Here is a 16,893-nt window from a genome sequence, read left to right on the forward strand (position 1 = left end):
GTTGAAGGATGTGAGGGAAGAGACGTGAGTGCGGTTACTATTACAAGGGAGAAGGAGCTCAAAAACTGAAAGACCCAAGGTTTCATAAGTCACCATAACCAGGTGAAATGCACCCTAGGGTTCTGAAAGAGGTAGTGATTGTAGAGGCATTAGTAATCAACTTTCAAAAATCATTGGACTCTGGCATTGTGCTAGAGGACTCAAAATTTGCAAATGTCACTCCACTCTTTAAGAAAGGATGAAGACAGAAAGGAAATTATAGACCAGTTAGCCTGACTTCAGAGATTGGGAAGATGTTGGAGTCAATTGTTAAGGATGAGGCTATGGAGTACTTGGTGACACAGGACAAGGTAGGTCAAAGTCAGCATAGATTCCTTAAGGGAAAATCTTACCTGACGAACCTGTTGGATTTCTTTGAGGATATTACAAGTAGGATAGATAAAAAGAATGTAGTGGATGTTGTATATTAGGACTTAGTAAGAGGCAGTGAGTGGGAATAAAAGGATCTGTTTCTGTTTGGTTGCCAGTGACTAATGGAGTTTCACAAGGGTTGGTGTTGGGACCGCTTCTTTCTATGCTGTGTATCAATGATTTTGATGATGGAATCAATGGCTTTGTTGCCAAGTTTGCAGGTGATATGAAGATTGGTGGAGGGACAGGTAGTGTTGAGGAAACAGGAAGAATGCAGGAGGACTTAGACAGATTATGATAATAGGCAAGAAAGTGGCAAATGAAATACAATGTCGGTGAATGCATGGTCATCCACTTTGGTAGTAGAAATAAATGTGCAGAATATGTTCTAAATGGGGAGAAAATCCAATAATTTGAGATGCAAAGGGATTTGGGAGTCCTTGTGCAGAGCACCCTAAAGGTTAACTTGCAGGTTGAGTCAGTGGTGAGGAAGACAAATGCCATGTCAGCATTCATTTCAAGAGGTCTTGAATATAAGACCAGAGTTGTGATGCTGAGGCTTTAATAAAGCGCTGATGAGGGCTCATCTTGAGTATTGTGAACAGTTTTGGGCTCCTCATCTAAAAAAGATGTGCTGGCATTGGAGAGGGTTCAGAGGAAGTACACAAGGATGATTTTGGGAATGAAAGGGTTATCATATGAGGAAAGTTTGATGGCTCTGGATCTGTACTTGCATTTAGAAGTATGAGGAAGAATCTCATTGAAACCTTTCGAATGTTGTAAGATCTAGACAGAGTAGATGTGTAAAGGATGTTTCTGATGGTGGAAGAGTCCAGGAGAGGAGGGGACAGCCTCAGGACAGAGGAGCATCCATTTAGAACAGAGATGGGGAGGAATTTCTTTAGCCATAGGGTGGTGAATTTGTGGAATTTATTGCCACAGGCAGCTGTGGAGGCCAGGTTGTTGAGTATACTTAAGGCGGAGCTTGATAGGTTCTTGACTGGCCATGGCATCAAAGAACATCAGTACAAGAGGAACGGCTTTGAACTAAGGGGAGGGAAGTTCAAGGGGGATATTAGAGGAAGGTTTTTTACTCAGAGAGTCATTGATGCATGGAATGCACTGCCCGAGTCGGTGGTGGAGGCAGATACACTAGTGAAGTTTAAAAAACTACTAGACAGGTATATGGAGGAATTTAAGTTGGGGGTTATATGGGAGCCAGGGTTTGAGGGTCGGCACAACATTGTGGGCTGAAGGGCCTGTAATGTGCTGTACTATTTTATGTTCTATAATATGGGAAGAAGACCAGGGAGTGGGGCTGACAAGGGGGGAAAAGGATCAGCCATGATTGAATGGTGGAGCACACTTTATGGGCTAAATGACCTAATTCTGCTCCTATGTCTATGGCCTCACGGTCAATATTAAGAGCAAAAAGGTAACTAGGGAGAGAATAAGAACACCTAAGCTTCAATGTACAGTAGTCATCTTTGAGTGGAATAACATTGGTGAGGTCTTAAGTGAATATTTTTCATCTATTTACTATAGCCAAGGTCAGCAAAATTAGGGAATTCAGGGGAGAGAATAGTGATGTCTTGAAACACAAAAGGTGCTGATGGATTTAAAGAGCATAAAGGTGGACAGATTGGTGGCCGTTTCTCTCTGTGGATGACCTTTGTTCCAATGGTACTATGTGTTCTTAGCTCTGTGTCAGTGAGTTGATGGACACGAGCCTTTTTAAAAATGTATTCATTTGCGGGATGTGGGTGTCATTAGCTAAGCCAGCATTTATTGCCCCTGAGAAGGTGGTGAACGGCCTTCTTGCATTGTTGCAGTCCCTGAGGTGTAAGTACACCCGTGGTGCTGTTAGGGAGAGAATTCCGTGATACTGACCCAGTGACAATGAACGAACGGTGGTATGTTTCCAAGTCAGGATGGTGAGTGGCTTGGAGGGGGATTTCCAAGTGGGGGTTTTCTCAGCTATCTGCTGTTTAAGCAAAACATTTTTGGAGGAGTGCATGTGCATTGTAATTTCCAATCAACATGATTTACATAATGATGTACTACAGCACAGCATCAACCAGCCCCATCACCTAGAAAGGCACCAGAGAGATTTTTCTTTGCCTTTATGTTGACAGAGTCATCGTCTCTGAAGAAAGGACAACTTTCACAATTAGATTTTTCATAACCTAACTTTTTCGCAATTAGATTGTGAAAGAAGAGGAAACCCTGCTGAATCAGAACCAGGTTTATTACGCCGCATGTGACATGAAATTTGTTAACTTAGCAGCAGCTGTTCAATACAATATATAATCTAGCAGAGAGAAAGAAAATAAAAAAATAAATAAACAGATCAATTACATATGTTGAATAGATTTTGAAAAAGTGCAAAAACAGAAATACCGCATATTAAAAAAAGTGAGGTAGTGTCCAAAGATTCAATGTCCACTTAGGAATCAGATGGCAGAGGGGAAGAAGCTGTTCCTGAATCACTGAGTGTGTGCCTGCAGGCTCCTGTACCTCCTTCCTGATGGTAACAGTGAGAAAAGGGTGTGCCCTGGTTGCCGGAGGTCCTTAATAATGGATGCTGCATTTCTGAGACACCGCTCCCTAAAGATCTCCTGGGTACTTTGTAGGCTAGTACCCAAGATGGAGCTTCGGACCGGGTTAGATCCTCTCCACTAGTTGGGATATCTCACTCCTGTATGCCCTCTCGTCACCACCTGAGATTCTACCAACAGTGGTTGTATCATCAGCAAATTTATAGATGATATTTGAGCTATGCCTACCCACACAGTCATAGAGAGTAGAGCAGTGGGCGAAGTGTGCACCAGTGTTGATCGTCAGGGAGGAGAATATGTTATCACCAATCTGCTCAGATTGTTGTCTTCCAGTTAGGAAGTCGAGGATCCAATTGCAGAGGGAGGTTCAGAGGCCCAGGTTCTTCAACTTCTCAATCAGGATTGTGGGAATGATGGTATTAAATGCTGAGCTATAGGTGATGAACAGCATCCTGTCATTAGTGTTTGTGTTGTCCAGGTGGAGTCCAGCTGTGTGAAGAGCCATGGAGACTGCATTTGCCATTCACCTATTGTGGTGATAGACAAATTGCAGTGGGCCCAGGTCCTTGCTGAGGCAGGAGTTCAGCCTAGTCATGACCAGCCTCTCAAAGCATTTCATCACTGTCGATGTGAGTGCTACCTGGCAATAGTTATTAAGGCAGCCCACATTATTCTTCTTAAGCACTGGTATAAATGTTGCCTTTTTGAAGCAAGTGGGAACTTCTGCCCATAGCAGTGAGAGGTTGAAAATGTCCTTGAATATTTCTGCTAGTTGGTTGGCACAGGTTTTCAGAGCCTTACCAGGTACTCCATCTGGACCTTCTGCCTTGCGAGAGTTCACTCTCTTTAAAGACAGTCTAACATCGGCCTCTGAGACGGACAGTCCAGTCCAAAGCAGTCCTGCAGGTGCTCCTGTGCTTCCCTTGTCCATACCTTCTTGTCCTCACTGCTGGTGCTGCAGTCTTCACATTCTGTCTATACTCGGGGAGTGGAAGTACAGTCAGGTGATCAGACTTCCCCAAGTGAGGGCATGGAATAGCACGGTAGGCATTCTTGATGGTGGTGTAACAATGGTCCAGAATGTTGCTTCCTCTGGTATTGCAAGTGATTTGTTGATGGAAATTGCTTAGTGATTTTTTTTTTCAGATGGCCTGGTTAAAATCTCCCAAAACAATGGTGAAGGCGTTAGGGTGCACTGTTTTGTTCACATGGAAAATGATCCAATGACAAATGGTTTGGTGAGAAAGCAACTTGCGGAAGCTGGTGTGGATCTTATTAAATTAAACATCCCTAGGCTTGGTCCTGTCTTCAGCCTGCTAAGTCTGAGTTCCTTCTTTTCAGACCGTCATTTTGCGTTTTGACTCAGAGTAGTGTATCTATTCTGGGAGTCTGGTGTTGGGGGTACAACTAGTTTTGGATACCTATCACAGCAACTTGAGCATAATCAACATACACAAAATGCTGGTGGAATGCAGCAGGCCAGGCAGCATCTATAAGGAGAAGCACTGTCAACGTTTCGGGCCGAGACCCTTCGTTAGGACTTGAGTATAATTGTCACCTCAATGCTGGTGGTGTTAGCCCAAGGGTAGATGCAGATATTTTATTTATGCTGCCAGTGTACAGCATTGGAGATGCCTCTCCACTGCTTTGAGTTACCTGCTGAAAGCAGACCCTGGCTCAGAGGAACTCAGGAGGGTAAGGATCACTGCTTTGTTCTGCACTTGACGTTGTGATCTTCAAACATACTTCCTGTCAGAATGCCAGAGTCTCAATGGTGCACTGAATGTGATGCTGGATTTTATGTCTGACACCTGACTTCATTCATTGGTGGCCCCTGAGCTACTGGAGGTAGCTTATGTTTTTGTCTTTGATTGTTCGCTGCTATCTTATACGAGGGGTGATTGATAAGTTCAAGGCCTAAGGTGGAAGGAGTCAATTTTAGAAAACCTTGCACATTTATTTTTCAACACAGTCTCCTCCCACATGTACACTCCTAGACCAGCAGTCGTGGAGCATATGGATCCCTTCTTTCTAGAAGTGGTCCACAGCATGGGGTGATTGGTAAGTTTGTGGCTTAATGTAGAAGGAGATGAGTTACACAGCTCTCGTTACATGCACGTGCAAGTCAACTCTTTGAGTGATTATGCAGAAAGTTTGCAGTTGATAACTCATCTCCTTTTACCTTAGGCCATGAACTCATCAATCACCCCTGCTGTGGACCACTTCTGGAGGTCCAAGACGCCGACTTCTACAAAGAAGGGATCCATATGCTCCACGGCCGCTGGACTAAGTGTGTAAATGTAGGAAAAATAAATGTGCTAGGTTTTCTAAAATTGACTCCTTCTACCTTAGGCCACAAACTTATCAATCACCCCTCGTATAATGACAGTAGGTTGGCAGCAGGTTTTGTTTTGTTAATGTTCAGTGTGTTCTCATTGATGTCAAAGACTCAAGCTTCAAAGTACCTTGAAATTTGTTTGCTTACAGAAACACGAAAGAACTCAAATAAAAAAAAAGGCCAACACCCAACATGCAATAGAAAGGGAAAAAAACACAATTCATGCAAACACTGAAGCCAGCAACAACATTCTGAACCAAACTGAGCATTCAGATCTGAACCCTCGAGCAGCTCAGTGTAGGCCCAAGACGTCGCTTATCAGTTCGTTATATTAGTGGGCAAGGAGCACTGCAGCCAGTAGTCTTCACAAGTTCAGTGACATGGAGAGAGGAGTGACCGTCATGGAGAGCAATTCAGTCAAAGAGCTGATGACTTGGATGTTGAGTTCTGAACACAAGCTATGTAAGTGCTATCTGCATCCCCTAATTCAAAGGTTGAAGTATTGACCTGTAGGAGGAAACTGGAGGTCAATGAGCCTGTGTTTATTAGGGGATCAGAAGTGGAGAGGGTCATCAACTTTAAATTCCTTGGTGTTAACAATTCGGAAGACCTGTCCTAGGCCCAGCATGTATTACAAAGAAGGCATAGCAGTGCCTCTGCTTCCTGAAGGTTTGTGAATATTTGGCATGACAGCTGAAACATTGACACATTTCTATAGATGTGTGGTGGAGAGAATATTGACTGGTTGCATCACGGGCTGGTATGGAAACACCAAAGCCCTTGAATGGAAAATTCTACCAACAGTAGATACCATCATGGCTAAAGCCCTCCTCACCACTGAGCACATCTACATGGAGTGTTCTTGCAGGAAAGCAGCATCTATCATCAGGGACCCCCACTATCCAGGTCATGCTCTCTCCTTGCTGCCTCCATCAGAAGATGGTACAGGAACTTCAGGACTCACACCACCAGGTTCAGGAACAGTTATTTCCTCTCAACCACCAGTCTCCAGAATTAGTGGAGATAATTTCACTCATTTTCACTCACCCCATCACTGAACTGTTGCCACAACTTTTGGAATCACTTTCAAGGACTCTTCATCGCATATTTTTGATATTTAATGCTTATATAGTTGTTATTATTATTATTTTGTTTTATTTTCTTTTTGTGTTTGCAGTTTGATGTCTTTTACCCATTGGTTGTCTATCCTGTTGGGTGCAGTCTTTCATTGATTCAATTATGGATTTTGGATTTACTGAGTATGCCCACAATAAAAACAAACCTCAGGGTTGTATGTAGTGACCTATATGTACTTTGATTAAGAAATTAACTTTGAACTTTGAAGTTGGTGTGATTTTGGTTCCAGAGCAGAGACAGTCTACTAGGAACCTCCTGTATCTAATAAAGTGGCCCTTAGTGTATGTTCATGGTCTTTGGCCTCTGTAGCCCAACCACTTCATGGTTCAATGTGTTTTACATTCAGATTCTCTTCTGCATGCAGCTGTTGTAATGCATAATTATTTTAATTATAATTAAATTATAATTTAAATTATAATTTGTGTCAGCTTGAACCAGTCTGGCCATTCTCCTCTGGCTTTTCTCATTAACAAGATGTTTTTGCCCACAGAACTGCCACTCACTGGATGTTTTGTTTTTGTTTATTGAACCATTCTCAATAGACTTTCGAGAGTTGTCCATGGAAATAAGACCATAAGACATAGGAGCAGAATTAGACCCTTTGGCCCAACATGTCTACTCTGCCATTTCAACATGGCTGTTCCATTTTCCTCTCACCCCCGATCTCCTGCCTTCTCCCCATATCCCTTCATGTTCTGACAAATCAAGAATCTATCAACCTCTGCCTTAAATATTTGTAAAACACTGGGCCACAACAGCTGCCTGTTGCAATGGATTCCAGATTTATCTCTCTCTGGCTAAAGAAATTCCTCCTCATCTCTGTTCTAAAAAGACACCCATGTATTCTGAGTCTGTGTCCTCTTGGTCTTAGACTCTCCCACCATAGAAACATCCTTTCCACATCCAGTCCATCAAAACCTTTCACTAAATGAAAGGTTTCAATTAGATCACCCCTCGTTCTTCTGAATTCTTGTGAGAACAGGCCCAGAACCATCAAATGCTCTTTACATGACAAGTCATTCAATCCTGGAATTATTTTTGTGAACTTCCTTTGAACTCTCTCCAGTGTTTGCACATCCTTTCAAATATAAGTGGCCCCAAAATGCTCACAATACTCCAGATGAGGCCTCAACAATTCTTTATAAAGCCTCAGCATGACATCCTGTCTTTTATATTCCAGCCCTCCTGAAATGAATGCTCACATTTCATTTGCCTTCCTCACCACAGGTATTAACCTGCAAATTAACCTTTAAGGAATCCTGCACAAGGCTGCCAAGTCCCTTTGCAACCCAGATTTCTGAATTTTCTACATGGTTATTTCATCTACCAATGTGCATGACCATACACTTCCTGACACTGTAATCCATCTGCCACTTCATTGTCCATTCACCTAATCTAACTTCTTCTGTAGAATCTCTACTTCCTCAAAACTACCTGTCCCTATAAATCCATCAATTCCGTCATTGATATACAATCTAAAATAATCAGTCCCCACACAGATCCCTGTGGAACACTACTAGACACCGCAAGCTCATTAGAATTGACTCCTTTTTTCCCCATTCTTTTACTCCTGCCAATCAGCCACTGTTTTATCCATGCTAGTATCTTTCCTGTAATTCTTGTTAAGTTGCCTTGTACAGCACCTTGTCAAAGGCCTTCTGAAAATCCAAGTACACAACATCCACCAATTCTCCTTTGTCTATCCTGCTTGTCATTTCTTCAAAGAGTTCCAACAGATTATTCAGGCAAGATTTTACTTTAAGGAAACCATGCTAACTTTGGCCTATTTTATCATGTGCCTGAAACTACATCCTTAGCAATCAACTTCCCAACTACTGAAGTCTGACTAACTGGCCTACTATTTCCTTTCTTCTGTCTCCCCTCTTGAAGAGTGGAGTGAGATTTACAGTTATCCTCTCTCTAGAACCATGCCAGAATCCATTGATTCTTGAAAGACCATTACTAATGCCTCCACAATCCCTTCAGCCACACCTTTCAGAAAACTGCAATATAGGCCATCTGGTCCACATGATTTATCTACCTTCAGACCTTTCAGTTTCCCCAAGTATCTTCTCCATATTAATGGCAACTTCACACACTACCGCCAACTGACACTCTTGAACTTCTGGCATAATGCTAGCATCTTCCATGATGAAGACTGATGCAAAATATTTATTCAGTTTACCTGTTATTTCCTCCCTCCACCGCCCCCCCCCCCCCATTTCTACCTCTCCAGCGATATTTTCCAAACCATTCTGTCTGGCATCCATGGTCAAAGTCACTTAGTTCACATCTCTTCCCCATTCTGATGTTGGTCTGAACAACTGGACCTCTTGACCTTGTCTGCATGCTTTTTTGCATTGAGTTACTGCCATATCATTGTCTGGTTAGACATTTGCATTAATGTACAGGTGTACTTGATAAAGTGGCCACTTTAACAGTTTACCATCTGTCCTGTAGATCAGTTCAATTCCAGGGTGAAGTTCATTGAAGGGGAGTTGCAGCACTGCTGTGAGAAACATTGAGCAATGACACAACTTCCCCTACGCCAAGACTAAATCTGAAGTGACCTATGATCCTGTAAGATGGAGACATTTTTGTGAGCAATAAAAGTTGAAGTAAACACTGCACAGTCATGCTTGATAGAGTTAACAGCTTTTATTTATAGCAAAAATATTCATATATGGTGTTGGATGCTTCGCTCTGCATTTTTTCTTGAGTTGATATTTGGTGGAGATCAGGTGCATTGCTCCTTTAACTGGATGGATTCTGCTCTGTGATTCAGACACCCTTTGGCTGCTGGACAGAGGTTGTTGATGAGTTTGCTGACAGTGGCTTTCCCACTGGTAGACAACAGGGAGATCCTTTTGTATTGCAACTGGATTTTTCTCCTTTCTTGTTTGCGAGAAGCTGATGGAGATAACTGAGCAGATTAGGCTGGTCTTTCTGACGAACGTTGGTTCCCTCCTTGTCAGAGTTCCTTCTTTTACGATCCTGATGACCGAAGTCGCCGAGGCATTTGTTTGCCTCCTTTCCCCCCGCCCCCTCCGTCAAGAGCTAGTGTAGAAATCTGCCTTGGCCTTATCTGTAGCTTCTACATTGAGTGTTATGTGTTGATAGCAACAGTATTGCTGGGCCCTTGTTTGTGTGAATCCATGATTAAGGTGCCATTCAATTTTTCCATGTGGTAATCATTGAGACTACCTCATTCTTGAGGCAAAGTCCATGCCAACAAAGACAGTATTATCTTTTGATTTGGCCTGGGTCTCTATAGTTGAGAAAGCTTGGGCCGATTTTCCTCTCACCGCCCCAAACCCCGTTGCCTCCAAGTTCCACCTGTGAATCTCACATGCTTCTGTGAAAATTGGGAAGTCAGTTTCTACTTAACTTAGGGAAGCTCACTTCAAGTCTAACTGGTTGCAAAAACTAGGTTAAAATATCTAGATTAAATTTTGAACTGAGCAAAACTGATCACTCACACCAAGTGGTTAAGTATTGATTATAAACTTCTGATTGTTGTTTTATGAGTAAACCCTCTGTGGTTTTGTCACTCCTATCTCTGTATGTGCACACAGCACTGCAAAGCACCATAGTCAGTGCTCCAAATACGGCCTCTTGCTCATTTAGGAATTTATTTGCTCCATGGTCATTCCTTCCTTTAGGGATCAAGCCCTGGAATTTCCTCCTTGTCCCTACCTACCATTTCATGCTTTAAACTCCTCCTTAAATCCTAGCTCTTTAATCTTGCATCTCCTCTTTGTGACTCAATGTTATTTTTGTTTAATAATATTCCTGTAAAGGGCCCAGGATATTTTAAAATATTAAAAAGATTTTTTTTGAGTAGAAACTACAGTAGTAAACAGGCAACCCAACACATGGAAAATTTCAGAGTTGCCTATCTTGTCAAGATCACAAATGCAGTTGAATAACAATGCAGAACTTGCATTTATGACCATCCCAAGAAAACAATGCTTTCTTTCTAAAATTTCACAGTCCATCTTATACCAACAATGTAATTTCCCAAATATTAAAATATGCAGATATAACTTTAAAATCATTTTAGAATAAGCAACTAATTGATATTTGCTCCATAGAACTTTCCAATGACCAATGCCACTATTTACAGTAAATGATGGTTTGAAATGGATACTTTTTTATAAAAAAAAAGTTTTAATATGTTCAATTAACTTTTTAACTATAGTAGGCTTCTGCTTTGCAGTTTCTTCTTGATATATACAATTGTTGCCATCACAGGAATACAGCTTATCGAAATAGCCACAAGGAGTCCAATTACAGCCAAGGCATAAGTCGGATATTCCATCTTCACTGATTTACCCTGGAAAAAATAATATCACAACAATTGAAATAAGGGCCTCAAAAACCAACATCAAAGAAAAACACAAACTTGTTCCCAGTGCAAAAATTATTACTGTAATTCCACAGCCTTCAGTGCCACAAAATGTTTCTTCCAAATGTCTGCATTTCTGGTGATTACATGATAGGAATTGGGTAATATCTGCTGATAGGGCACAGAGGAGATTCATAAGGATGCTACCAGTACAAAATAAATTAGCTATGAGGGCAAACTGGCTACCCTAAAGATTCATAAACACACAGAGCACAGAAATTGGCCCTTTGGCCTATCACATTCATACTGACCACTAGTTCCATCTACCGACACTTGCGTCTTGGTGATTCATGTGCTTGTCTAGGTGCATCTTGGGTGTTATTTGATTACCTACCTCCACCATTTTCTTATGCAGATTGCAACCAACTTGTTGAAAAAAAAAACTCTCTTCCGATCCCCTCTAAATCTGTCTCGCACTAAACCTATATCCTCTGGTTTATACACCTCTCCCACATGGATACTGATTTTACCTCAACCCCCATCTATGCCTCTCATAGTTTCATATTCCTCTTTCTGGTCCCTTCTCAGCCGCCTCTGCTCCCAGGAAAATAAGTCTCACTAAAGGCTTTGTGGCCAAGTTTGCAGATGATGTGAAGATAGCTGGAGGGTCAGGCAGTGCTGAGGAAGCCGGATGTCTGCCGAAGTCAGATTGGGAGAATAGGCAGATGGAATATGGTGCAGGGAAATGATCAGTTATGCACTTTGGCACAAGGAATAAGGTGTGGGCTATTTTCTAAATGGGGAGAAAATTCAAAAATTAGAGGTGCAGAGGGTCTTGGGAGTCTTTGTGCAGGATTCCCTAAAGGTTAGCTTGCGGGTTGGGTCAGTGGTAAGGAAGGCAAATGAAATGTTAGGATTCACTTTGAGAGGACTGGCATAAAAAGCAAGGAAGTAATCTTAGGTTTTAGTGAAGTATTGGTTAAACTACATTTGGAGCATTGTGAGCAGTTTTATGCCACTTATCTAAGAAAAGATGTGCTGGCATTGGAAGGGGTCCAGAGGAGGTTCACGAGAATGATCCCAGGAATTAGGAGGTTAACATATGAGGAGCTTTTGATGGTTCTGGGCCTGTACTCACTGGTGTTGAGAAGAATGTGATCCTCTTTGAAACCTGTCACATATTGAAAGGTCAGGATAGAGTAGGTATTCAGAGGATATTTCCAATAGTGGTGGAGTCTAGGAGCAGAGGGTGTAGCCTCAGAATTGAGAGACATTCATTTAGAACAGAGATGAAGAAAATTTTCTTTAACCAATGGGAGGTGAACCTGTGGAATTCGTTGCCACAGATGGATGTGCAAGCCAAGTTACTTGGTATATTTAAGGAGGACGTTGATAGTTCTCGATTAATCAGGACATCAATTGTTATGGGAAGAAAGCAGGAGAATGGGATTGAGAGGAATTAATCAAAATTTTGAGTCTGTCAAAGAAAGAGCAAAACCCTTTCAGCAATATGAAAAAATGCTAATGAATAAATAAAATAAATTAGTATTAGTGAAAAAAACAGAAATTAATGAGCCTGAAGACTGAAAAAAATCCCAGTGACCTAATGATCTTCATCTCATAGTTTTGAGAGAGGGGGAGGGGGAGACAGGGAAGGAGAGGGGGAGCTATGAAGGTAGTTTTTCAGAAAGCTTTCAATAAGGTCCTGCAGAAAAGATAGATGATAGATATCAAATGGAATTATAATATAAGAGCATAGAGTGAGAGTTGGATGACAGAGTAGGAATAGACAAGTGATTAAGAATAAATGTGTTCTTCTGTGACTAGTGGGTTACCACAAGGACTCCTGTGTGGTCCCTATGATTCAAAAGTCTTTATTAACAATTTAGCCAAGTGTAAAATCTCCATGATTGCTGATAACACAAAACTAGGGAATGTGAATGATGACCTGGATGCAAAGGCAAGGTAGATGAGCTAAGTGAGTGAACAAGACTATGGGAGATGAAGTATAATATGGGAAAAAATGCATAGTTATATTCAGGAGAAGCAGAAATGCTAAATATTTTTAAACGGTGCAGGATTGAGACATGTTAGTATTCAAAGGGAATTAAGTGTCCTCCTTTTGCAAGTCAATGAAATCTAATGTGCAAGGGGTAAATAGGAAGGCAAAAGATGATGTTTGTTTTTATTGCCAGAGGGTTTTGAGATGAGAGCACTGATATTCAACCATAATTATATGAGGCCTTGCTGGAGTACTGTGGATAAATTTGGTCTCCTTACCCAAACAAATGTTGAACTATAAAATAAGTACAGCAAAGGTTCACCAGACTGTTTGCTGGGATGACAGGCCTGTCATGAAAAGGGATTGAATAAGCTGTTTGTTAAAATTCTTGAAGAACTTGCCAGGACAAATAATAGAAGAATGTTCCCTGGGTTGAGGAGTCTGGAACCAAGCATTCCAGTCTCAAAATAGGTCATTTAGGACTACTAAAGAGTGGTGAATCTTTAGAATTCTCTCAGTCAGAGAACTGTAAAGGGCTTAGCCATGGAAGTTTTATGTGTTATTTTTCAGGATCAGCAAGGCTCGTATTATTGTCAGTGCTGCACTGTCCTTGGAGCTATCTTCAAGAATTGCTACAATCCTTCTACTCTTGGCTAGGGAGTTCCAGGATTCAGACCAAGCACTGTGCTGCTATACACCCAAGTTTGTTAGTGTGCAACTTGGAGTGGAGCCTATAGATGGCAGTGTTATCGTGCTGCCCATGTCCTCCTTGATGGGAGAGACCAAAAGTTTAGCTGATACCACTAGAAATGTCTGGGCGAGTAAATGCAATGCGTTTATGATTGACACATCCTGCAGCCAATGTGTGTTGGTGGTGGAGGGAATGGATGTTTTGGGTGGTGACAGGGGTGCCAATCAAATGGGCAGCTTTATCACTTGGACAATGCCAAACTTCTTGAGAACTAATGGATCCGCACTCATCCAGGCAAGTGATGAACATATCACAATGTTCTTGCAAAACCTTGTGGTTTTGCCTTGGAAAGACTTCGGGAGTCAAGAATCAAGTTGGTATCCAGCCTTTAATCTGCTCTTGTCGTCATGGAATTTATGTGATTGGTTATTTGATTGCTTGTTGACGGTGACTCTGAGAATGTTGAAAGTCAGGTTCTTAGCAATAGCAATGCCATTAATGGTGAGTAGTTAAGACTTTTTTGTTGGGAAACAGTCATTGGTTTTAATTTTTCTAATACAGATGTTACTTGGTAATTATCAGACCACTGCCTGGCCTTCTGAGATCCTCCAGCATTTTGTGTGTGTTGCTTGGATCTCCAGCATCTGCAGATTTTCTTCTGCTTGAAAATGTTCTTTAAGTTTTGCTGCGTGCAGGCATGGACTGGTTCCCTTACTGAGTTTGAATTTGCAAATAACATTGTACAGTCCCCAGTGGTCTCCATTTCTGATTTTATGATGGAAAGAAGGTCATTGATGAAGCACCTGAAGACAGCAGGGCTGAGGACATTCTATACACCAGTCTAAACATTTCATTCCCTCCCCTCCCCAGTGGATGGTGGATATTACATGTACTATCTATAAAATGCATTGCAGTTGTAAAGAGGTTCTACAGTGATGTTCTGGGGCTGGGATGATTGACTTCCAACTGTCACACTGTAACAACCTATAGTTTAGCTGAAGTTTGGCTTGATGTACTTCGTTGTCGGAACTGGATCATTAGATGGGCTGAAGGAATCTGCATCTGAGCTGTAGTGCTCCAAGTATTTACTGTGGGGTGGAATCAAGGACACTCATGTGAGGAAACAGTCTTGGCTGAGGAGGTCCTGGTAGAGTTCCTTCCAGTGAGTGCAGATTGTCTCTCTATCCTCTGTAAACTTTCTTCTGTGCATGCTTTGTTAGATCACTTTGGTACATCTCTGGTTATTGTGTGAGGGGAAAGGGAGGATGTCAAAGTTGTTGAACGGTGTGGAGATTTCAGGTGATAATTAACTAGGCAGATGATAAACAGTACTCATTGTCTACTCACGGAGGCTACATGAGAAACCAATTGGAGTCAAACTAGTCCTGTCAAATATTGAATACTGATGAGGAAAGTCAACAACATGAGATAACTAGTACTGCATATATCAAGAGGATTGAAAGAGTACAAAGAAAATTTACAATGTTGCCAGGACTTGAGGACCTGAGGTAAAGAGAAAGATTGAATATGTTAGGACATTTTTCCCCCTGGAGAATTGGTGAATGAAGAGAGGTTTGATAGAGGCATGTAAAATTAAGAGGAAGATAGGTAGGGTGTGGCGCGTGGCCAAGTGGTTAGGGTGTTCGACTAGCGACCTGAAGGTTGTGAGTTCGAGCCCAGCCCGTATGTCCTTGAGCAAGGCACTTAACCCAGCTGAAAAATGGGTACCGGCAAAAAAAAAATGCTGTGGTTCAACCTCATGATATGCACTCTGCATTTGTAGGGAGAGCAGTGAGAAGATGAAGATGCAAGTATTTAACACTTCTCCATGCCTCTCAGTGATTCATAAAGTTAGAATAAGAATCCACACATTGATCATAATACTCTGTTCTGAAGTTGCTGCATTGATGAAGGATTCCTTCACTTCTGTCCAAGGCAATGAGTCGAGGAGCAAAACGGCCCAGATACAGGCCACTCAGCCCAACTGGCCCCTGTTGACCATGGTGCCCACCCAGTTAGTCCCAATTACTGTGTATGCCCCATATCCCCCTAATCCCCTTCCCTCCACGTGCTTCTTAAATGATACTACTGTACCTGCCCCAACCATTTCTTTTGGCAGCTTTTTCCACATACTCACTGTCCTCTGTGTTGAAATGTTGCCCCTCAGGTCCCTTCTAAATCTTTTCCCTCTCACCCAAAATCTATGCCCCCTAATTTTTGATTCCTCCACCTTGTGGAAAATACTGTTACCATACACCTTATCCACTCCTGTCATAAATTTTATATATTTCTATGAGATCACCCCTCATTCTCCTATATTTCAAAGAATAAAAATCTACCTTGGCAACACTCCCTATATCTCAGATTCTCTAGTACAGGCAACATCGTAAATCTTTTCTCCACTTTTCCACATCTTTTCTGCATCATCTTTCCTATAATAGAATGAGCAAAATGGTATACTGATCTCCAAGTGCAGCCTCACCAAGACAACTGCAATATAATGTCAACTGCTGTACTCACTGCCGTGACTAATGAAGACCACCATGTCTACCTGTGATGTTGCTTTCAAATGAACTTCTACCCCCCAGTCTCTCTGTTCCAATATACTCCTTAATGCCTGACCATTCATTGTACAAGTCCCATGCTGGTCTGACTTCCAAAACTCATCACCTCATACTTGTCAGTTTTGGAATCCTTTTACCGCTCCTTGGTCCACTTCCCTAACCGATCAAGATCCCCTCACAATCTACGATAACCTTCTTCACCAAAAGATACATCTCCTAAATTGGTGTCAACCACCAAATTACTGATCAAGCCTTGTGGATCCAAGTAATTCATACGAATAATGAATAACAAGAATCCCTTGGCACGTGACTAGTCATTGGCCTCTATTCCGAGAAACGATCTTCAATCATCACCCTCTCCTTCTTATCTTGGAGCTAAAATTGACTCCACCTTACTAGCTCTCTGAATTCTTGGGATCTAAATTTCCAGACTAGACCACCATGGGGGACCTTGTCAAAGGCCAAGGAGACAACATCCACTGCCCAACTCTCGTCTACCTTTTGATTACTTCTTCAAAAAAGGTTCACCGAGCATAACCTTCCATGCACAAAGCTATTCTGGTTCTTCCTAATCGGATTCTGTCTAAATGCTGGTAGATCTTGTCACTCCGAATCTGCCCCTCCCCCCTCAGTAACTTCCCCACCACTGATATCAGGGTAACCCTGACACCAGGGTGCGGTAATGTCATTCAGTTCACTGCATTACTGCTGCTTATAAATACATGGGATTCTGCAGATGCTGGAACTCCAGAGCAACACTCACAAGATGCTGGTAGAACTCAACAGGTCAGGCAGCATCCATGAAAATGAATAAACAGTCGACGTTTAGGGCCAAGACCCTTCA

General features: G+C 41.9%; 1 protein-coding gene across 2 annotated transcripts in view; it reads right to left on the minus strand.

The window, feature by feature from the left end:
• Nucleotides 1–10,591: 10,591 nt before the first annotated feature.
• LOC132378351 (sodium- and chloride-dependent transporter XTRP3-like) overlaps nt 10,592–16,893 on the minus strand; it is a 51,389-nt gene continuing 45,087 nt past the window's right edge. For both annotated transcript variants that reach the window (XM_059945190.1, XM_059945191.1), the window contains one exon: nt 10,592–10,780. In XM_059945190.1, the coding sequence (XP_059801173.1) occupies nt 10,640–10,780 (141 nt within the window). In that variant the 3' untranslated portion in view covers nt 10,592–10,639. The remainder of the gene's footprint in view (nt 10,781–16,893) is intronic.

Source organism: Hypanus sabinus, chromosome 20, assembly GCF_030144855.1.
Source record: "Hypanus sabinus isolate sHypSab1 chromosome 20, sHypSab1.hap1, whole genome shotgun sequence".
Taxonomy (NCBI): Eukaryota; Metazoa; Chordata; class Chondrichthyes; order Myliobatiformes; family Dasyatidae; genus Hypanus; species Hypanus sabinus.